The sequence below is a fragment of the Monomorium pharaonis genome, chromosome 3, assembly GCF_013373865.1.
Source record: "Monomorium pharaonis isolate MP-MQ-018 chromosome 3, ASM1337386v2, whole genome shotgun sequence".
NCBI lineage: Eukaryota > Metazoa > Arthropoda > Insecta > Hymenoptera > Formicidae > Monomorium > Monomorium pharaonis.
In genome coordinates this window covers 8,071,468-8,096,000 of record NC_050469.1, presented here as the reverse complement: position 1 = coordinate 8,096,000, position 24,533 = coordinate 8,071,468, and the positions used below count along the sequence as shown (strand labels likewise).

At 46.7% G+C, this 24,533-nt stretch overlaps 1 protein-coding gene and 1 long non-coding RNA gene across 3 annotated transcripts in view; one reads left to right on the top strand and one right to left on the bottom strand.

Annotated features, from left to right (window-relative positions):
- The window catches only part of LOC118644835, a 35,746-nt gene extending 17,547 nt beyond the window's left edge, over window positions 1-18,199 (top strand). The window contains exon 2 of the long non-coding RNA XR_004962628.1: window positions 11,159-18,199. This is a non-coding gene — a long non-coding RNA (uncharacterized LOC118644835). The remainder of the gene's footprint in view (window positions 1-11,158) is intronic.
- The window catches only part of LOC105835798 (titin), a 38,312-nt gene extending 14,198 nt beyond the window's left edge, over window positions 1-24,114 (bottom strand). The window contains exons 1-2 of one of the 2 annotated variants that reach the window (XM_012679354.3): window positions 23,703-24,114; window positions 2,403-2,515 (exon numbers count right to left, since the gene is read on the bottom strand). In XM_012679354.3, coding sequence (XP_012534808.1) covers window positions 2,403-2,493 — 91 coding nt within the window. In that variant the 5' untranslated portion in view covers window positions 2,494-2,515; window positions 23,703-24,114. The other variant, XM_028193821.2, reaches the window with a different exon arrangement.
- Between the last annotated feature and the right edge of the window lie 419 nt (window positions 24,115-24,533).

Genomic DNA, 24,533 nt, shown 5'->3' with positions numbered 1-24,533 from the left:
TTTTTCTTCTTGTTCTTTTTTCGCTGATGTAAGATAAGAAATAACTTACATGAACAAAAAGACAAGAAAAAAAGAGAGACGTAGGAATTAACGGAACACATGAGTTGTATACAATGAGAAAAAAATATCGTTAATTTGACAAAATTTTCCAACTAAATTAAAATTTTATCAGTTAAAGAATTTATGCATTTAACTTAAATGCACAAATTTCAATTCAAGTATTTATATAGTTAATTGAAATATATAAATACTTAAATAGACAAAATTTAATTCAGTTGGAAAATTTAATCAAACTAACAATTTTGCTCAGTATAGGCAAATGTAATATATGATTGAGAATTCCAAAACGAACGATTATTTATACATTGAATTAATATTCACGCAATACTTTACGAACTGCCGATTGCGTATAGTAACGATATTGCCGATCGTTGCTCGTAGTTTTTCACCATGTTGCAATCCGATACACCAAGTAATTCTAATAATCGCGAAACAGCGAGGAAGATCTAAGACAAAAGTTATTGCTATAATACGTGCGTGGTAATGCAACGATAGGTAAACGCTTTTTTATAATGCAATGAAAACCAGTTACATCTCGAAGTCAGCGATATCATTTTCCTTTGAATGCAAGCATCTCGCAAATGCTCGCTCTGCCCAGGGAAGATACATAATCCAGTAAAACTTGTCCGCCGTCTGATGGATCGCCGGTGATCGAACCGGCGTCGATCTCGATCGTCCTTGCTGCTCGCTCGAGAAAAGCACGAGGGGCAAAAAAAGAATACGAAAGTGCATGTGATAGAGAGTCACAGAATCGCCTACCGATTCTCGAGGAGGAAGAGAGAAAAAAGAAGAGCGAGGGAAGACACGCCGGATGTGTCGCGCGGAATTCAATCGATCCCGTGCGTTTAACCACACCTGCTCTTCGCTGAAGCACCGACGACCGATTGATGAAGGGGAGAGGCAAAACTGACGCATCTTCAATAAGCTTTCATTGACGATGCAACGTTTTTGCACGTCGTCGTGTTCATAGTATCATGTTTTTCCGAGAACGTTCCTCTATCGATCGATCGATCGTCGTAAACGCCTGTGCGAAATAGGCTCGCCTTCTTTGCAGCCTCTCGACCACAAGTTGTGAAATTACTTTCTCGAATAACGAATTACGAGAATAACAAATCCTTTTTTTTGTCGGTATTGAGGCATTTTACGAATTTGCGGTCGATTACTGCAGCGTAATTCTATCGCCGTTTTTCTTCTCCCGGAAATAATTCGTGACGTGAGCGATGACAATTGAAGGCCCCGTTTTAACTGGATCGTCTTCTTCTGATATCGGTACCAGGTGACTCGAAAGGTCCAGGCGTACCGTTTCAAACTAGCTCGACGTAAAGGAAAGAAGCTCGCGGAACTTCACGGAATGAGGTTCACGATAGGAAGGAGGCGACCGATCGCCCGAAGGCGACCCGAGAGTGGTCGAAGAACGAATATGGTGTGCCAGGTCCATGGGAAAGCACCTTGGGCCTCGACACGACCGATGCCAGAGGTGAGCATTATGAGGTAATGCTCTCCCCATCGCCAGAGAGGAAGGGACACACGGATAGGATAGGTTCGACGGCCTGACAGAACGTGGCTCATTCAAACATTGGCTGGCCGACTCTGCGTTAGTCACATCAGACGGTACGAGAAGGACAATCGCGGAAGTGATCGTGTCGCCTCTCTCCTCTGATTTTCAGAAATTAATTTCAACGTTTCACAACGTACGTGCATTTATGCCTGATTTAAAACCTTTTTACCAAGCTTCGATTTTGATTTAAAAATTTCACAGCTTGATCCTATTGCGAAATGCCTGCTTTAATAGAATCACTCTTCTTTGGAAAAACCAGTTTCCATCGTAAATGCAATAAAGAGAGGTTTCTCTGCTCGAGTTACGAAAGACTTTTCTCATCTTCATTCGAGAAATTACTTTTACTCTTTCTCTCTCTCTCTCTCTCTCTCTCTCTTTGGTCTCTATTACCGCACTATTCAACTTCTTGTCGGTATTCCGCAAAGCGTAAAAAGAGTAAACACTACATCAACGTGGAAACAAAAACTTTTTTTTTTTACGACTCCAGCGTATTTTGCTACATTTATGGACGGGCATTTACGGGCGATCCGGTGGAATCTGGCTTCGAGCTGCAACCAAGAGCAAGCCACAAGCAGAAATAATCCGATCGCGTCTTCGCGAGGCGAGCGAAAATATTTCTTGCCCGTCTACCTCTTATTTCCTCGTGGGAGTCCGCGCGTTCACGGTCTCTCTATCAAATAAATGACTCGCGTTTTGTACGGCGGCTCAAGCGTGTCCAAGGCGTTGAAGCCAGACGAAAGAAAGGGAGCTAGAAGTACACCGAGGTATTTCTGCAAAAACTCACCAGAATGCGTGGATCGTGACGCCAGCAGTAGGACGGCGGCCAGCCAGAGGATTATCCCGCGTCTACAAAGCGCGGCGTTCAACGCCGACATGTCGGCACTCTTCTTCCGTACCCTGCAACACGTAAATGACGCTTTCGTTAGCTTACATTACCCGTGTGAACGGAAACTAAACTTTGATCTCTAATGTGGTTACGAATAAAGTGAGTAAGAGTTAATTCAAAATTTTTACGAGATTTATTCAAAGTTATTTATTACTTCTAATATAATACGAGATATTCGCCGTCTTCATTTAAATATAATTAAAGTTTGTCTACTTCATCGATTATTCAGTAGACATCAATTGCCAATGAATAATATTAAAATACTTTAACGTAAACATGGGTGGCGGGTTATACCTATCATCTTGTATTACATCACAAATGCAATCTTTCGACTTGGATTCAAACCTACTCAGACGGCTTTGAGAATTTTTGCGCGTTATCTGCATACGCGCGAAAGTATAACGAGCCATTGTACGCTTATCTATTCCTCATCGTGAGGCGGCTTAAAGGTATATCTATCTCGTCACGTGGCATTCTACCACGTAACTCTCGCCCTGATCTGACAGGATGACAGCTGGTCGGACACAGTAGTCACGTCTGGAACTGAGCCAGACGCACCTCTGCACTTTGACCGATTGCTTCTCGCGAGCTCGTATACGTATATCCCATACACACACAGGTGTGGACCTTGTGCGCGACTAGGTATTAATTATGTAAATGAACATGTAATATGAAGCTACGTGTAAAGCAATGTAACAATGTGTTAATAATTATTTATCACTCGGTACCTATGTTGTAGTCAATGAAACAGCCGAGAAAAAGAGCAGAGTTAATCGGTTAAACGTTGTAGAGAGAGTTTAATCGATGTTGGTAGAATTAGCCTTAAGGTATACAATGTATCACGCGGTGTCAAGATGCGAAATTCGCGACGCGAGAGAACATTTGACGCATTCGCGTCGCGGCAGGAGGCTAAATGCGATTCGTCTGTCTACCTGGAGCGTGAGCCGGGTATGAGAGGCGTGGGTGCGTGGGAATGAGCACGCGTGTTTGCACGAGCCCGATGTGTGCTCAACCTCCTCCGTTCGTGCCGCTGCGCCAGCCGGGACGGCGCGGACCTCGCTCACCCGATAAGGGAATAGGTGCGCGAAAAAGCGTGAATGAAAAAGAAATTTATATGATAAAAATTCGATTTTCAAGTGGGCGCTATAAAATTGAATGTCAGCGCATTTGCATTCCTCCGTTTTGATGTAGATAGAAAGAGAGAGAGAGAGAGAGAGAGAGGAAAGGGCGGAGGTGATGATGGTATCTGCGGGTTCTTGACCGAAAGAAATTACTTAAGAGCGCTGACTTAGCTGGTAAACGCGATAAAGGAGGAGAAAGAGGAGGAGGCGATGGAGGAGAAGGAAAAGGAAGAGGAGGAGGAAAAATAAGAGGAATCTTCGGGCAGGAAGAAAAGGAGGACTTTGGCGAAGCCGGCGGCGCATACCAACCGTGCGACAGCGGCCTAATACAAAGCGGTACCGAGATAAAAGAGAGAAGCGCGCGCAAGAGCGCGTAGGTAGTTTCTCTTCTACCTGTCGACTTCATCTTTTCCCCTACGTATATTTCCTCCTCTGCCACTCTTCCCCCAGTAACATCCACCAGCAGCTCATTGTAATCCAGAGAAGGAGGAAGAGAAGGGAAGACGAAGAAGAGGAAAAAGAAAAAGAAGCAATGCAAGAGTCGCGACACCTAAACTCGTGCTCGCTCGTTAACCGTCCGTTTCATGCTAGCCGCACCGTAAATTACATCTCGACCGATCGTAATGAATCTCACACCAATGGACAGGTCCGCGAGATATTTCTGCGCTATGAGCCGCGCTCCACGACGCGGACACGTAGGAGTCCGCAATGAGTTGAGACTATCTGGCGAAGCAACGGGGAACTCTTACGTCATTGCGTATTCACGGTGTACAACCCATTGAACAAGGGAATTCGGTGAATGGGTACGAGCGCATACCGCTAATACGCGCGCGCACATCTACAGCTTCGACCGAGTGTGGCCAGAATCGGATAAGTATCGTGAAAACGTGAACTTTCCAAGCAAAAAGCTTGTCGTTACGGCTACTTTTATTCGCGATAATCTGTGAAATATTTGTAGCTTCTAAATTTACATGGTTCCAGATTCTTATTTTATTTCACTCGTAATATGTATATACATGCATTTTTAAATTATCCAATTCTGTCTTCGGGATAAAATACATGTCAGCTCTGATCTTTTTCACACAAATAAGATTTTAATAATTAAAATCTTTGAAAGTGTATTAAGAAGGGATTTATAACGTAATCGGAGCCATTAATCTCTCTTAATTTTCATGTCCACTCGTTCGTTCTTCCGAGAAATGTCTCCCGATAAGACCACATTTCTCCCATATCTCACGTTCGGTAGGTGCGTGCGGATCGTGTTCGCAACCCAGAAACGACACACCCGTATGGTGATGCGTTGTGAATGGAAATATCGGCCCGGCTTCATTCCGACACCGGCCGTCTTCGTCTCTCTCTCTCTCTCTCTCTCTCTCTCTCTCTCTCTCTCTCTCTCTCTCTCTCTCTCTCTCTCTCTCTCTCTCTCTCTCTTTTTGTCTCGCTTTTCCTCTCTTTCCCTTGCTCACCACGATCGGTATTCTCGTCGATTCACCCTGATTCGTGGCAAGGTGCATTACTTTCCATCTTGCTTGCACCAGGAACGAGCTGCAGTAGGCGCGTCCGTCGAACCGAGACTAATTCCACTTGCGCTCTCGGTACGGCCGCGCCGCGACGGAAGGCACCGTGTCTTCGGATGCACGCGACGCATCCAAGTACATCGCGCTGGGTAGACGGTGGCGTCGCGTCCGGCATACGGTATGTTTGTCGCCGATAAATTTACGTTCGATCCGGTCGTAATTGCCGGTGATGACATCTTCCGGTTGCAACACGCGCTGGCGACCGCCGATCGTACGTGCGCGTTGTATGCACGTGCTGGAAACCACTGACTTCTCCGGATCCTATTAACTCGTGGCTCGAGTGCCCGCTCGTAACGGAATCAGCTCCTCTTCGAATTGTCGATTATAATTTATTGCGATTACACGTTCAAATTGTTCAAAATGTAGACATATAGGTTTTTTTATTCTCTAAATTTGATTTTGTGCACAATAAATCCAAGAAGATCGCTATTTTTGACATATTTTCCTCAAATGTTATATTAGTGCTCATATTTTGTATATCGATTTTTGGGGGGAGAATTCTTATAAGAATTGTTTATTGAAATTAATATAATTTTTATAAAACTCAATATTAAAGATCTAAATAATCATATTTTAAGAAATATACAATGTATGGCTAATGTGTGCCGTTTGATTGTCTTTTCAAATAAGCCTATATGTTCAGCAAGCATAAACGGTCAGCACAATCGGGTAATTTGTGTTCAATCCGATCGTAATAGCCATCAACCCCCTCTGGTTTCTCGGCGGGAGCACTCTGAATCGGCGCTATGGTACTGTCAGAATAATTTACGAGGAACTTGAAAAACGGCAACGGGAACAAACGGCATCGGCAACAATCGTCGAGACGAAGAGCGGCATGCCCGATTTTACTTTCACGCTCACGATGAATTATGCTGGACGAGGCTCAGAGCGGCTCAGAGTAATACCACTCGACGGCAACGACGAGAGCGAGCAATACGTTAAACGCGAAGTAAGGCTAACCGTCTCCGCTCTAATTAATGCACTAATTAATGCGTCATGATTATCCCGCGAGTGATTAACGCGCGGGCGTATTACTCTCCAAGTCGTTCACGCTTGAGGTAACCATCGCGCCGTGCAATAACAGCGACGACGATCACTATCGAGCTCCTGCAACCGCAACGGGATTCTTTTTCACGTGCGGTTTCTAGCCACCGATGGCGGAGGCTATTCATTGAATTGTGGATAGCAACAAATTAATTGTTATTGGCGTTCGCGTTGTATGTTGCCGGCCGGTGCCAGCCCGACCACGGTCACGAGGTCGGGTCAAGTTCAGAGTCCGCCTTGTCCGCGCTTAGGAACAAGATGGTAACGATAACGATGGAGGAGAAAGGGAGGGAGGGAGGGAAGGAGACGTTGCTTGCCGAGATAACAGCCGGTCGTGCGATAATTGCGGCAACATAGGAGTTTGGCTTAGAGAGGGTATGGAGGTGCAAGCTAAGCTAAGGTGCACCCACGGGTCCGACACAGAGGCCGGGGTGCAGGCTGGTGGCAGAGGTTCCGTTACAGCCCGGAGGCTGCGTTCGTTCACCATTACCGTGGAACGCGGAATATGATTACCTTCACCTGGGAACAAACTCCTTATATACAACCGACCGGCAAAGGAGACCGTGGGCGAAGTTCGCGTCGTGGATACCGTGTCCCGGTTTTACTCGCCGTTCGCGTTCGCTAATCAGATTGGATCGACCGACTTTCAGCGAGGAGGACGCATCATCGGCGCCACTTAGAATCGGCTCGGCGGCTTAAATCTGCATACAGAGCGATTGAACGTGGTATTTTGGCGCGTGTCGTCATCGGCACGTGCGGCTAATTTCATCGCGCGTCTCGCATTGCATATTATGCTAATCTGCATCAGTTCGATAACCGGTGTGCATGCGTGCGTAAGTGCATGCGTGCGTAAGTGCATGCGTGCGTAAGTGCATGCGTGCGTGCGAGCGAGCGAGCGAGCGTTCGTGAGCATAGTTTAAGGAGTGAAGAACTGATTACGCGACGCGGACAGATCAATTTATAGGGATGTAAACGAAGTACACACATTTCCCCCTCGAAGAAGCTGTTTAATCTCGCGTAGATCTCCCTCACCCGCCCGTTTGAAAATTCTGAAATTGATTTGTATAACTGCAACATTGTTTTATTTACGACGTCCGCGCGAGTAATGACGCGGGTAACAATTTATGACAACAAATGCCCGGCGACTGAAAGCGCGTACTTCCGGCAAGGTGGTACTACGTACGTGTTGGTATCGTACGAGTCAGGGAATGAATAACGGACCTGTCCGCCTCTCGTAAAAGGGATATCCGATGCTCGAGCCGCCGACGTGCTGCTTCATCTTCTTTGAGGACTACGCGAGTTTCGACGACTAAAAACCCGATAATTGACAGCGCGAGTAGTGGTCCATCCCGAGCGCTTTATTGGCATAACAGTATGTCGGTCTGGCGTGCATCAATAATGCCTCCGTCCTTGAGAGAGCTACAGAAACGAGTATGTATCACTGTGCCTGCATAACTTGAGGTCCTGAAATTAATGTGAAGAATCTACGTATCCTACGTTTCGCAAAGCTCGTATTAGCTCAACCAAATAAAAATTAGGTAATTGTTTTAATTCGCGTCAGAATTGCGTGGAAAAGAAACGAGCGATTTTCATGATGACAAAGTCCGACTAATGCGAAAGTCAGACAGCTACTATCGATAAAATCGGCATACCGAGAAAACGAGGAATCTTTGAGCGAGTATAAAATTACATAGCCGCGCGTACAAAGAATATTGTGAGAGACACGATCTCTCTACTTTGTTACCGGTACTGTACGATGATCTCTGGTCTTTAGCGGGACATGGTGCAACAGTCGTAATTTTAGTTCCGTTAATAGGAAGGCACTTTGAATCCCCGGCGCGGAGGAAGTCGGAGTAAGAATTGCGCAGGACGAATTCACGTATCTGATACGAAGCGAATCTCGACAAACTGGCGAGGAGAACACACGTTCACGAACGTGTACGTCTAGTGTACGTTTTTAGTTTACGGCCGCAAATGGGATTGAATGGATCGCGTGATCAAAGAGGCGCGTCCGTATCAAACGCGTCAATTACAAGTGATGCACGTGTAGATTGCAGAACGAACGGTGAAATGAACGATTTCATGACTCTCTCCTCCACCATTAAAGCTATTCTCTAATCTCGGTTCGGCTTGTCCCGGGAAAACTCTCACAATTAATTACGACAATTAGCAAAAGAAAATGCCTATACTGTATATTCGTCCCCCCTTTCTCTCTTCCTCCTTGTTCGCCTCTCGCTTGTATCGCACGCACCGCGATACATATGGTCGCACACCGAGTTTGGCGCTCGAGGATACCCTCGCGGTCCTTGAAGAGGTGACTTCCGCGTGCCAGGTAAACTGAACTGAAGTCCCGGCGTGTGCTGCCGGCGGCAGGACAGGTTGATGGCGAGGACCTTGTTACGCGATCATCAGCGGGCAATCTCTCGAGCTTGAAACTGACCGTTGCCGTTTGGAGAGGTCCTCGAGGCGCGGGAGATCGTGACACGAGTACTCCGGGCGACCCACGTCACTCCTCCGTCCTGTCTGAATTTCACTTGCGTGTTATAAGAAGCGCGTCGCACGCGTTTCCGCGAGGTAAGCTGCGAGGTCGCGTGTTCCTTGCCGATTACACGGTGGTCATCGTTGAAATTCGCAGCGAGGTTTGCGCGGAGCGGTCATTATCGCAGGAATGCTCGGTGTGAGGCTGTTCCGAGCGCGCAGAACATCGAATGCCCGCGATCGTGTTTGGAGTTTCTCCGAGGCGATTATATTGCGAGTTAAGGGACTATCGGGTATTCATTACGCCTAATGACCTCTCCCAGGCGCGCGCGGCTCGGCTCGGCTCAGCTCGACTCGGCGCGAGTGCTTTTGGGCACGAACGACGGTACGTGATGCGGCGAGGCCGAGAGAGAAGGCACTCTCGGAACAACGGGGTTCGATTACTCAGGACCCCGACGTTCACACGAGGGTGCTCTCGAGCAACAGGTCAGCAACACGTACACGGCCTCTATTTATAAACCTACCCGAGCTAGAATTACGCGCCGTGCAGGATAAACCACCAGGACTCCTCGTGTTCCCCCGCGGTCCCCGACAGCGCACAAAATCCCCGCCCTAGACTCATTTGCATTGTGACGATTCGCGTTTTACTTAATTTTCGAAGAATTTCACGCGGATGTCTGAACGCCCGGTTCCGTATATTTTAAAAACCATTCTACATGTTCGCGAGCGCATCGATCGTACTATCTCTTCTGATTAACTGTCACGAGCATTTTGTATGTTTGCAACCTATATATAGATAGATCATTACCCACTTGACAAATACGAGGAAACATCCAATATGTCGGAAATCAATTCAATTTGTGACAAATTTTCATAATTGTCAAATTTATTTGTCACCTTTTAGAACGTTTGCTAATTTTATTTGAATAAGTCCCATGCAGGAAATGAACTTTGAGAAAAGTGCTCAAAGACAATTGAGCCAAGCTATCTTCGAAATAATCGAGATGAAAGATCATGTTACGATATAAAGGTAAAAAAAGGATTACTCTTTGCTGAAATAACCAGCTAAAAATAACTTTTCGATACACAGACTAGTAAGTTTTTATATAACAAATTTGTTTATTCCATTTTTGTTTGATGCCAATCTAACTGTGCAATGAGAAACTCGAGAGGACCCATTGTGGCGCAAGACATAAATACGTCTATCATCCGCTGGTCGCGATTGAAACGTCCCCTCGATCGATCGATCGATCGATCGATCGGTCGTTCCATCGATTGCTGGTTCGCTCGGCAGCACGTAATAACGCGTATTATCGCAAGATACGCCCCTTCATCGATATCGTAATACCTCATAAAAAGAGGCATCTTCCTCGCCTACAACCTCATGAGATACGCATCTTCCTCGTTTCTTTTTTTCCTGCTTCCTCTCTTCATTCTCATCGAACGCCCAGCTAATAAGCGCATATACATTTGTATGATCGAAAAAATTCTACGATTATACATTTGCACCAATAAAATAATTTATGCTAATATTGACTTAGCTGGGATTTTCAAATAGGTGATACTTTTATATACTCGTACAGCAAGATAAATAATAATATTATCCCTTTCTTCAACAACATTTGTCGTGACGAGCTTTTAAGATTTTATTCCAAATCGTGAGATTAGTATGGGAGCGAGATATATTTCACTTAATCGTAACTTCGCTATGTATAGTAAAGTCGCTGATCTTGGTAAAGTACGTTAAATATATGCAATTGAGCCGTGACGTTCTCGCGGAGACGCGAGCTCTATGGTAAACATGCTCTCTTTCAAATATCTCAGAATATTGCATAGCTTTATATTTACTCGCCAGCGTAGGCTATGTCTCTCTCGCCACTATGCAATTAACTAGATATTAATACCGCGCGCATAACTCGGCTGCAAGTTACTTGCAATTCTTTATGCTCATCCAGGCTCCGTATGCCTGCGTATATCTCCGACATATATCGAAGAAGAAAAAAAACTAATGAAGGTGTAATCTCATCTTCCTCGTTCACCCGTCATGCTTCCGAGCTTCTTAGCTTGATACGAAACCGACGTACTTACACGGCTCGCTCTTCGTTTTCCCCTTCATTCTGAAAAAAATTCACGCGAGGCTAAGCAACTTCCGTTTCGTCTCTTATTTCATTTTCCCTTTCCGCCGTATTTAAATCCGCATTTCAATTCATTTCAAAGCGCAAATCCATTTCAAAGCTTCTCGTTTTCGTTTTGTCACGCTTTGGTACACTGATGTATTTAATTGACTTTTAACGCAACTCCTCCTTTTCTTTTTTTTTTTGAAGCATCATTGATATTAAAGATAATATTGAATTTATAAAGCTTAATATCTTATCTTTTTCTTCTATTGACAAATGATTTTACGACGATGCTGCTTCCTTTTCTATGTTGATAGTCTTTTCCTGTCCGTCGCGCCATTTGCTCACGAACAGGCCCTTCGAGAGCAAACCCACGGAGGAAGCGGCAAGTTTCCAGCGAGAAATGCCACGCTCGTGTAAACACGAAGAAGGCCTCGGGAATGCAACGACTTCTTCACGGATAATCCGTAAGTGGCTGTTTTGTCCGGCACGTAGCGCCCATTCTAACGCATTTTCGTTACACGTTTTCCTCTGCTAAATATTGTTTCCGCAAAAATAGTTATGTAGCATTTAAGATATTATCGGAGTTTATTGAACTTCATTTCGCAGGTAATGGCAATTAGAATTCTGTTAGATTACTCTTATCGAATAAATGTGTGTTATTGCAATGAAAAATTAGAAGTGCAACTGAAACTTGAAAATTATTTTTAAAAATAAATAATTTAACTTTTTAACATACGACGTATAAATAAAAGACATCATGATAAAGCACATTTAAGAATATAAATTAATAGTGTCGGCGAGGCGATTATGTCGATTAGGAGTATATTAACCATGTACTACCGCATAAGAGAAGCCCATTGAGAGTTGATATGCGTGGCAAATTATTATCGCGGGGAGTGATCGTTAATCGAAGATCACGGCGAGCGAAATGGTGTCGCCGTCACATTTATTGGCAGGAAGATCGTCACGAGTAATCACCAAGTTTAGGGCGCGCTCAATCGCGCCAGTTCACATCAGGCCGCATAATAACAGGAAGACATGCTACGATCACGGTAATTAAAACACGGCACGTTATAATCTTCAGCCCATTAAAGCCCATCAATTACGCACACCCTACCCCCAACAAGCAGCATCCCTGCATGCTCGTCTGTGCGAGGCGCATAATTCAGGATGATGCTCTCGCGATAATGGCCGCTGGGCTGGACCAATGAGTTGATAGATTCTTGGAAAGGCACGCGATTTAATGGACCAGACCGAAAATTCCAACGCGATGAATTTTCGATTAGAATCTTCTTTGCATCCCCGGATAATCGACCGGCCAGTTTAATCACGTCGCGTTGCAATGATTCTTTTGCACATTCTCTCTCGATCGTGGGCAAAATTTCAACCGGTTACGCGTTACGGCAATTCGTGCCGATGAATATGTAACGCGCCACTATAATTACGGCGGAACACAATATCTTCGATCTGAGATTCTGAGCGTTCCTCTGTGCAACGGTATCCACTTAATTATCGTAGAAACATAATCGTGGCCGTTTAATCAAACGTATATGTAATATCGCCAGCGGAGGAACCATCCTACATCTTCCTACTAACAGTAACCCCCCGGCGGAATGAAATACGATTAATCCCACGTATTCTATTTTACGCTCGTCTTGACGAATGGAGTCCCAATAACGATAAACGAATGATATACTGCGCGGTAAATACAATGAGTAATCTCTATCTTCAAGCCCAACGGAGAGACAATGCAATCCGGAACCAACTCGAACCAGCCAAATGAAGGCGTGGTGGCTCAATAAACTGCCCTAATATAACATGTACGTTTCGAGGCACCTGAAAAAGCAGACCGATGCACCCTTTGCTCATCTCCATTCTTATTGATCCTTTCAAAAAAAAAAAAAAGAAACTGACGTGTCCGGGCGTAAAAGTAAAAGGAGCCGCGACACTTCGCGTTGCGGGCTCGCTATCTTTTCGTTTCGTTAGTCGTTCGCAGATTTCTTTTCGGAGATGACGGAGAGGATCATCCTCGGAGCCTAATCAAACGTCGCAAAAGATGTGTACTGGCTAATGCCCGATTATGCCTGCACCGGCTGTGTGTGTGTGTGTGTCGGTGCAGCTCTTTCTCTCTTCCTTCCTCTACGCGTTTTCTGCTAAGAGCAGGTTCGTCCGCTATCCACCGCCGCCACCGCCGCCGCGATATTATTGGTTGCCGTAGTCTAGCTACAATCTCAAGGAGCGGCGGAAATCGCCCGTTATGAGGAGCACCGGTGATTAATTATTATGCAAACTAGCGGTACCGACATTCCCCGTCCTTTCGCGTATCCAGGTAGGAGAGGATGCCAACGCCGCGGCTGCTCGGTATTCCAACTCGCATCACCATTCGCGGCGGCCGAGCTGCGCTATACGCGCGCGAGCTTTCATCGTCCGATCGGCCGACGCGATCACCATCAATCCATCGCGTGATGCCCCTCTGTGATTAGGCGTCGTTTCGCACCTATCAAATGAGAAGCTCCGGGCCGCGAGGCCCGCGAGGATCGCAAATTGGCCCTAATAACGTGGCGCGGCAAAATGATATGATAATTGTCTCTCGCCGGGCAAAAACAACACATATTAAGTATATGTAAATAGGATTGTCGGTGGCACCGCTATATCGAGAGAATTCGCCGTCGTCACTTATTTAGATTGGGTGACGCGAGGTACGACGGAGCACGCGATCGGATGTACATTCCGGAAGACAGAATTCACTTTATAAGAGCGCTCTACCATTTTGCGATACACTTATAAATACGCAAAATAACTTGGAATGGCAAACTTGCACTTGCATTGTTCGTACATCGAATATACGTAGCCTTGCAAGGTATGATGGATTATCTTGTAGTATTCTTTTGCGCGCGCGCGCGCGAGAGAGAGAGAGTATCTTAACTTCTCAGCAAAATACAGTGGGAGGACCAAACAGAAAAAGTACCGAGAAACATGAAGCGCGAATGACCGCGGGTAAGTAATCGCAAATATTTGCCGACACGCCGCGCGCCGCTCGCGAATCGCCGTGGGATCGAATGCGGAAACTGTCGGCCGCCGTACGTACGCCTCTGATTTATGCGACAAATAATTGCCAAATATAATGAGCCGACGTGACATAAACATGTCTCCCCCCGTACGGTGCGATAATTATCAGCAGATGTCGATAGCGTCGCGATGCGGAGGCATATGCGGGCTCCGTGGAGCGCGTCCCATAATTCTCGAGAAAACAGTAAAAGCAGCCCGCGCGAGCCGGACGCGCCTATGGTTATTACCGCGATAATTTTCCAGACGAGCAAATTCATGGGCTCCCTCTCAGCTGCTAATCCCACCGCGGCTTATCCAATATATTTTTCGAGCGCTCATAATTAGTATTCTCGGCCGCAGAATCTGGAAGTCTGGTTACATTTCGTGCGGCGGGATACGCCGTCGTTAGCACGGCGGCCAGCTTTTAAGGCTTCTACGCTCTTATCCTGCTACCTCCCTTAAACACAGCCTATGTCGGGTATGCCGGGCCGGTTACGCCCAGCAGAAGCGCAGAATCTCATGCAAATACGCCGCGGTGCATCGCATGTATATGGGGGGAGGGGGGGGAGGGGAGCAGAGGGAAGGGGAGGAGGGTTTTGAAGTAATTACAATAATAATGGCAGTCATAACAGCGTGTCCGCCTTGCGACGAGCGGACGACGGTGAGCGAGCGAGTCGCCGCGCGTGGGAGCAGGAGCCTTTTTTCCCTTCGCCCTCGATGTGCCTGTGTACACATCGGGAAACTCTCCGACGCACTCTCGGCGTTCATCGCGCGCGGCGCGAGGCGTTCGGACGCTGTTTGCCTTACGTTTACACGGAATCCCTGAAACACAGCCGAGTTTTGCTTTGGGCGCGGCAGCGCGGAGCTGGTGTCGTGTACCGCATATGAACCGGAAAAGCGGAGTCCTTTAACGAGTAGAGGGGAGGGGAGGGGTGGGAGGTGCCACGCACCACTTAGCGGGGGATCGACGCTGGGCAAACAACACCAACGCGCCATGGGAAAGTCTTTCGGATTTCAGCCGCACAGTGGTAATGTGTTCAGCGCCGACAAACGTCTTTCTTCCTTCCTTCCTTATCCTTTCCCGATTGCAGATGGGGATTTGATAAAGCGCTGCCTGCTCAGCGGAAGGTTTACGAGAACACACGTATGCACGATAATTACGGATTTGTCGAATGCCATTTCCACGGTAAATGATTCGGAAAATCCCACGAAGGGGGTGACCTCGCCGCTCAGATTTCCGCGTAATGCCGAGGTGAAGGAACCATAATGACGGGACAGCGTGAGGGCAGGAGGCGCGTTTGAAGAAACGGTGATTCTGTTCCCCTGCTAGGAGGAGGAGACACGCGCACATCTGCGCGGCTGCCTGAGCTTTACCGAAGTAACACGCTCGATGGCCTTAGCGAGTCACGATAGTGATTTCTTATACGAGGTTTCCAGATCGACCGACACGACGTCCCGACTAGGAAACTAGTACAAGGAAGTGCAGGACGATCGCCGCAGAACGATTCTTAACTTCTTGGAAGCGCTCACGGGTGTGTACGTGTGTGATATAGTCCGCGGAACGTGTCGCGACTTTTATTAACTTTTCTAAATCGTGAACCTCTGCTCACATAACGGAAGATCAAATTGCTCTTCAAGACATTATTTTATATCGTTCTTTTAGATTTATTTTGTTAACGGCAAACAGGATTTTAAAATGACAGTGTAAAAACGGACGATACGATCGAAATGCGCGAGGGGCGAGCGAGCGTTTTCTTTCATTATAAAAACGAGAATAATTAAGAATGAGTTTGAGAAGGAGTGAATCGCGCTGAAAGACACAACCACATGTGCAGCCTCAGGTGTTGAAGGATCGATGAAGTAAAAGAGCGTGACGACCATGCACCGCTCGTGCTCAAGGCACACAACGGAACGTCACCGCGTGACCTATGCCCAGGTGCAGGGGAACACCTTCGCTTCTCTCTCTCCGTATAAATAAATAGTGCACTAGAGAGGCTGCCAATGCACTCGGCTACACGCCAGTAAAGATCACCTTCTTGACCAGGGGGACAAAGCGCACGGGAAATAATGTAACGAACCGGATGCGAGGCCGCGCAGAGTGGCCACTAGGGGCAACCACCCAGCGTCAGTTGCCAGTGGAGTTGTCTTACCCGATGTAGACGGGAGATACGATCTTCGCCGACTTCTGACCGACGGTTGCGGGCCCATATAGCCTCCGAGGCGAGCTCGCGGGACGACAAATCCTGTCGACGAGGCTCGTACGCTGTCAGCCTCGGAACGACGATAATCGCCGCAGGGGACACCCACGAAACGACACGTCGTTAAGCCGAGCGGCGCGAAGTAGCACGTGAAGTTGCTTCGTGACAGACTGTTTTATCTCGGCCAGTCCTTGTCCCACTGATGCGCTGGCTTATAGCTACTCAATATGCTAATCACGAAGAAAATTAAATCCATATCGCGTTCTCGATAAAAATCAGCGAAAGTATGCTTGATAGTCTATCGTTGCTAGAGATATATAGCCCGGATGATTTAACGATTATTGTGGGTATCTTTATGACGATTGCCGATATCTCAGAAGATTGGACCGTCTAATGCCGCAAGCTCGAGAGCAATCGCTAGGTATATCCTCAATGATCCTCAATTATGACGAGGGATCATTGCTGTGATATGTACCTACGGTTACTGAGTGCGTGCCTGCAATTGAAAACAGACCAATTACACTGATATCATGGCAACGTTTGGATCAGCGCGATGCGGTTCGGTATCTCGAAGTCGGGAGTCTCGCGTCGCCCTCCACGACGACGATACGTCGAGACCCGGAAGAGTCCCTCCTCGCGAATCTTTCCACAATTCCTTCAATATCCTTCCGAGCCGCGGAAACCCCACCGAGTGCCAGCCGGCATTGCTCCGCACTCCATGACCGTCAGCTGGACTCGGTCTACTCCGGGGAAAGGGCTAGAAAATGTAGCGAAACGAAACGAAATAGAACAAAACATGCGAAATAAAGTCAGAGAACAGGTCGATGCGATGTAGCGCAGCGAAGGACAAGGAAACGAAGGGAAGAGCAAACGAGAGAAGAAGGCGAGCTGCTGCTATTCTTCATACGTTCGAGATAGAACGATCGAGGAGGAGCCGCAGTCTGTTACTATCTTATTACAAGGCTCCGTAAATGGTCTTCATCAAGGTAAGATCGTATTCCACTAGGCCGGCGTTTCCTCCCGTCGCTCCCTCTCCTTTCCTTCTCGCCCTTCTCTTTCCCTGCCCCCTTTTCCTCGTTCTTTTTTTTCCTCTCTTTTCTTCCTACCTCTCCGCTCCTCCTTCGCGTCGTCCGCCGCGGCGGCGAAGCAGTCGGCGAAACCGTGGAGGCTCTTCTCTCGCCAATGAGAGGCAGAGAATGAGAAGGTGAGATTCTTCGACGTTATTAATCTCGGAATGGCCGTCACGCGCAACGGTCGTGGCTTCGTCGCGTACCAGAAATAAATTAATCGAGGGTACCAACGCCACGAGTTCCCGCGTTCGTTCTTCACGATCGAGTGACTTTCGCCTGTACGCCACACGCGGACGATTAACGATTCTGCTCGTTAAGCGACAGTTTCTTTTTCCGCGGGAACGGGCAATCTGCTCGAGAAGGTTAAACGTAAGGGGTCGCAGCGAAGGCCCTTACGCTTCGCCGAAGACAAATGGTTCCGATAAGGTCCGAACGTAAGGCGAGCTGCGTCGCAAACGTCTTCGTCAAAGATCACGAGGACGGTGCAATCAATAATTGTAATCGACAAAAGGAAGAAAATTATCCGACACGAATTATTCGCAAATGGTATTTCAGATGATCAGTTCTTCGACAAATTTAGAACTGCCCTTTCCTTGAAAAACTATTATTATTTGCTAGATCTCTTTAATTAAACCACGAATAATTTTCTCTTATTTATACTTATACTTCTGAAACTTAACGAAAGAAACTTGATGAGTTTCTCGTTTTCAATCTGTAAATGGCGAGTCGTTACGGAAGAAAATAGAACGTGACCGAGCGTTACATCATTTTCGATTAGCTCGCTCTCCGGGATATCTATCTCGGTTGCCTCGCGAGGGATAATCGTGCGAATATTCTGACAACAATCGTAGGAAGTTGTGGGTAGGCGAGGACCACGAGCGTTTAGGAGTGACAGCGCTCAGCGGGGATTTCCCGTGCGTCACAGTCACGCTCTACTTTTTCAGATTAAATTTGTATTTTTTTTTCTGGGTTTTTTTTTCTATTTGTCGCATTTCTTCGGGGTATCAGCCCACGCGTATCGGACGCCGCGATCGTGCCACACGGCGAATTAGCCGGCTAATTACAAACCGCACGACGGTAACGAAGAAGCCAGTGAGCGAGAGCGCGGTGGCTGAGCGCCTGGACGTTCGGATAATTTACCGTTACGGTACAAGAAAGCGATTACCAATGGAGATTAATTCTCGATATCGGGCAGACGTTAACCCACCTCTACCAGGTACAGTTGTGAGGGAATAATCGTGAGCGATATGAGCGGACACATCAGCGGCAACCTGCTAGCTAGGCTAACACGACGATATCCACGTCATGTATATCGGCCTATATCTCGTCTATATGGTATATTCGTTAGTATGCTCGGTAGCAGTATATACCTGCGCTGTCTATCCACGCTGTCGTCCCGCCCATAATTTATCGCTACTAGGTCGACGCGGATGTTACGAATTATTTCGTGGATAAGTCATCGGCGAGTCGCGTGCACTCGTATTCGCGACCTGTTCCTGTCCCTGTTTGCATGCTGATTCACGAGGAGAAAGGATAGGCCGCGGAAGAAGGAACGTAGTGGTGCACGTGTCGCGAAGAGGAGAGAGACGCAGACAGGTCACCGACCAGTTGCCGGTGACAATTCCGACGGCCGGCCGACGCACCGGCCGACAGGTACTCCTACATTATTAGCGGAACTAGGCCAACGGTGCAGGTACGCTTTAAAAACAAGCTGAAACCTGCAATGCAAATTGGATTACCTTTATTTTCATTTATCCTCGAGATAAAAGCAAATGTCTAAAATGTCTCAAGCCTGCCGACCGCCTAACCGAGTTTGACCGTACGTGACTTTCGGAGTTAACTCTTCCCTCTTGTATGACGTTTATGTCCATCCATTTTGTGTCTACTTCAAATTTAATACTTTGGTGGTAGTACGATACAATGTAGTCTAATTTCTTAGCTTCGAATCTCAGTTAATCATTGCGTAGGTGTATATATTGTAGCTCTATAAGACCCCTTTAGATTATATTTAAACAGATTTTCCTAATTATCTAAATTATCATTTTCTAATTAGCAGAATAATTAGAAAATCTGTATACGAGAGAAAAAATAGAAGCTTAAATTATTTACTACAATACTGTTCTCACACATAATATCTTCTTCATTGTATTGCATAATCTCGCATTACGTTTCTTAGTTCAGCATTAATTACATATCATTTAACACTTTAATATTACAATCTCGAGAGAATCATGAAACGTAAAAGCTGGTATTGAATGAACCGGGGAAATCAGACCACGCCTGTATGCCGATTAAGGTTCTGAAAACCGTTCGTGAGGCCGTGCACTAAACGTGGGACGAGTCCCAAGGTAGCGTGGGGACGATTCGTGCGCGCATTGAAATTCCCTCCGATCTCACCGAGACCGAGTAGCCGATTTTTATCGAGTACACGGCTGGTTACCGGACAGAAGTCATAAACCGCATTCGGTATCGAAGAACGATCGAAGAACACGCGCGGAATAAAAAAATGGCCTCGGCCGGACGGACGCATTCGCGATATTTCGACGGATCGGACGGGAGGAGAAAAAGCATTCGTATGGTCGAGGTGTACTTTCAGTCAACGAAATGAAGAGGAAAAATACGGTTGATAAACGTCAAGAAGAATGGACGAGTGTGTTTCGCCTAATAATATTTAATGGCGTTACCGGCGCGAACGTACCGGAGGCAGAAAATTTCTGTCGCGTCTGTGATACCGCGACTGTCGATAGAGCACGTACTCTCTACGTACGTGATGCTCAAAATTCTCGCCGTGTCTGGAACAGCGTCACACCTCGTTGCGCGGATAACAGAAAGCCGATAATTTATCATCCATATTTCACGACTGACTGTCCAACTCGATTTATCGATCGGAGATACACACCGAGTGCATTTCACAAGATGCCGAATTTCCAAATGGTATTTTCGCACGTCCCTATTTCGTCTCGTCTGTGCTGAGCGCGGGTCAACGTCCCAGGATCCCCCCCGATCGATTTTCCCAAAGTATCGCTAAATTCAGCAAAACCATCTACGGTATTGTCCTACGTGACCGAAGAATTGATGCGTTCGATTGAATCCGCAAGCTCATTTCACGCGCTACAGGACCGAGCCTATAGATGTACCCGGTATTTTTATACACGTCGTTTGTAACGCGCCGTTCTTTTATAACCGGAGGCCGACGGCCGTCCAAGCGTCTCCCGCGCCGCTGTAATTTTTTTTTTTTTTTTCTATCCGCAACACTGTTTATCGGAACGATTATCGGCTTAACACGCTCATCGATCGCCGATCGCTTTGAGAGTCACGTGAAGCGTCCGGTCGTCATTCAAAGTCCGGCGACGGTCCGACACGCGCCACGACCTTTTGAAACTTATTGTAGCGTGTGCTCATGACGAATACGTTGCTTCGGCACACACCGTTCGCCTCTCTCGTTTTTACCGTTTCGTGAATATCCGTGCGATTCGAGCGCTCGGTCAAGCGAGGCTCTAAAACGGACCTGACGGTGGCACGTACGACATTTCACGCATTTAATATCATTAATATTTCGATATTTTAGGTGTAAAACTTTGCTTGATTTTTTATACTAACCCGACAAGGAGATCGTTAACTCCTTTCATAAAGCTTTAATTTCGCAATTTATTATCTTTTTATTTTGCAAGATGATTTTTTACGATTAAATATCGTGTAGATGAAAAGGCGAGGAAAATTAATTTAACAGATAGAGCCTCGAATGAAAAATGACACCCGTCAAAATAAATTACAAATAATCAAGTATTACTGGAAAAATAAAACAAAATTATAATATATATATATATATATATAGAAAATATATAAATGTGCAGCGAAATCTCAGTCAAGGCATTGAGAATGTAAATAACAGTACTGTTGCAGAAAGGAAGCAGCGCGAATGTCCCGTGAAGAAGTTGCGCGGGACAGCAGCGCAGGTTGGATTGATCGCAAAATAATCATTGAGCGGCTTAAGGACGCTCTCACCGTCTACCTGTGGACCAACAAACTTCGGATTCTCTCTCGCCGGTTATTGCCCTTCCTAGATTGCGTGTCTGCCGACGACACGATTCTTATTTACACTCCATTACCACGTTTCATTTTCGTCGTTCTGCCTAACAAGCGCGCGAGCATCGTTGTGGACACAGGTTGATCTTGCTAATTAACGTTCAATAAGAAAAAAATGAGTGCTTTGTTAGCGTGTTTCCCGGTACTTTTCTTTACGCACGGATTCTGCGGAATCCTTTTTTTTTCTCACGAGCAAAATTCGTTTGGGCGTTGGATATTCCCACCACTTTTTGGATTTTTAATTAATTAAGTTGAACAGTTTAATGATTAAAATCTCAAATAAATATATAACGTAGGTAGGTCAAGGTAACGATATCACCTGATGGAGTAGAAGAAAAGCTTTTCACGAAATCCGTACGCTGCCAATACAAATAATGCGTGTACTATTAGTTAACGATTAATCATACGCGATATTAAGACACGAAGAGAATAGAATCGTGAGAGAAGCGTTTCTCTTAACGCGCAGCATTTACAGTAGCGACATGCAAGTCTTCCTAACTAGTAGCGTGTATTAGAAATGCTGCAACATCGCACTCTCTCGGCTCTGCGAGGATCGCGGCGCGTTATTATTACGGTCGATATGCAGAGTTAACTGTTCATCGGGAACCTCGCGTTTCCGTTGAAAGGCGATTTAATATATCACGCCCGTTTGATCGTTGCGCGATAGGCGAACTATCGGACGCACGTCGACCGTGACGGATTTGCCGACCGTTCGTTTTTGCGTGGAGCAAGATTGCTTCGCGAACGCGACGGGATCGCGGCGCGCCGTCAGGAAAATAGGTAACAATCGACCGCGAACATAACAGCAGAAGCAGCAGCAGCAACAGCGGTTGCACGTGCTCGAACGCGAGGCGCCGCGTCATGCAGAATTTCCGATCGTCGTCGTCGTCGTCGTCGTCGCCATGGTTTCCATAAGATTGAGAGGAGAATTCGATCCACCGCAGGAATGTCCCGTTTGCTCACATGTGTCTCTCTCTTTCTTTTTCTTTCTGTTTCTCACTCTCTTTCTCCCATCATCATCATCGGAAAGAACGGCGGTGCACGGAGTCTACTCCGACGGATACAAAGTGAGGGGGGAGGGTCCCTCCGTAGATTCCTCCTAGTTTGCATTTTTCGTGTCTGTTACCGCGTTCGCTCTCTCTCGCGCGGGGCCATTATTCCGATCCCCAGAGTATTTCTATGACTCATTATGTAGGACCGCGCGGCCTGTTTAAAATTCTCGCCGACAAGTTGTCGTTTAGAAAAATCGATATACTTTCGACCCAGTCGACCTCGCGGTAGAAGCATTGCGAATATCCAAATCGGCGCTTGAAACAAGTTTTTCACAAACTCTAGGTCATCTACGCGATTTTTGTAAGGTTTATCAGAAAAAAATTGCGATTAAAATCCCGCGTGATTAAATTTTGTGCGAAATATAATCTCTTTTGATTGTATCGAATGCATGTGTATGTATGAATATTCAAGATTGTTATTTTGTTGCCCTGTTCGTATTGTTTCGCGACTATAATTCTATGAACTTCCAGATAACGCGAATAACCAAGATTCTGCGTGTTCTCCAGATTGAAACGGAGATCTCCTTGGTATTCACGCATTGGCGGTGTTTGGCTCGGCATTCAAACATTGTTCCTTAATTGTACAAAGTGTTCGTGCACGTCCGACTATCCTCCACTCGCATACATATTGTACGCCGCCTTGAATTATTTAGACAGTTACCGGCTCTTTTTGGCCCTCGATTCATTTTCACGCGATTTGTGAGAGAAGAAATTATTCTACAATTTCTATTCTCTCATTCTTAATCTTTCCGTATTCGTCTAAGATTTGATATACGACAATTAATTTATACGAGTTACTAACTGACCGATCGTTCCTTGTTGATTATACATTAACAACCAGAATTTGTATCTCACGTTCACAACAAGAATAGAGATTTTTTAAGTAAAAAAAATTTTCTCTATATAAATAAATATCTAAAGATACGCGCCACCGAAAATGTATAATCTTTTCTAATCTTCGTAAAAAATTCTATACATATTCTCTAAGACAAATTAATCACGCGTGATAAACGAATTCTTATCACCGGCAACACAAAGTACAGAAAGTTTCCCCGTGCAACAGAATTACTTCACTATTACTCCTTTACGTAGACGTCCAAGTTTTTGCGTAAATTTTTAAATCTCTCCTTTCGCATTGGATTCACTCGAGACATTCCTTTGGCGGGTGTACGCACATCTCGTCACAGTTCGTAAAATTCACGACGAAGAGGTAACGACGTCGACGACGATCGCGGCGATCATGTCGTTATTCCGGCCCGTCACAGCCGCGTGCAACCGAATCACTGATCTTGATCACTTGGTGTCATCGAAGGAGGCGCGCGACCAACCCGCTTCATCACTTATCCACCCTCAGCAACCGGCCGAGGCGAATACCGGCACTAAGTACTCTTCACGATCACTTACCTATCCAGCACGGTCGTCGACGGCGGACGACCCTGACGGCTCGATGCGACGACGTGATCCCCTCTCGATGCACGGTCGATTTAGTTAGTTACTTCGCACCGTGTCGGACGCGAATCCACCGCAGAAACTACGTGTCTGCTCCGAAGCCGCGATGCGACGAGCGTTTTTCAAAGGGAACCAGAGCTCTTCTCTCGCACCCTCGATGAGCGTGTGCGAGTGTAAGAGCCTTACTCTCTCTCTCTTCTCTCTCACCCCCCTTCTCTCTCTCTTTCTCTTGCTCTCCCTCTCGCTCTTTCTTTCTTTCTCTCTCCCTCTCTCTCTTTCTCGCTCTCTTTAGCTGGTCCCTCAAAATCACCGCAACACCACACCGAACAGAAGTGAACTACTCGTGCGCCGCCGGTTCACGGTACCTTAAATACCTTGGCAGCCGCGCCGCCGCCACCGCCACCGCCACCACCGCCGCCGCCGCCGCCGCCGCCGCCACCGCCGCCGCCGCCGCCGTAGCAGCGCAGCGCAGCGCACCACCGCCACCACCGCCGTGCGCGTCGTGCGGCCCCCTACCTCAAACTCGCCCCACGCCGCGCGAGCGGATTGGCGGGGGAGCAACGCGAGGAGATGTGTACCCGTAGGCTACACACCGAAGAGAGCATCCTCTCTTTTTCTTCCATTCCTGCTCTCTCTCTCTTTCACACACACACTTACTCTCCTACTCTATTTCGTTTCCTCTCCCTCTCTCTCTTTCTTCCTCTCTCACGTTGCCTCTTGCTCGCGCCAGCCTCTCCCTCCCCTCCTCCCACCATCGCTTCATCCTTCTTTTTTTTTCGTCCTCCC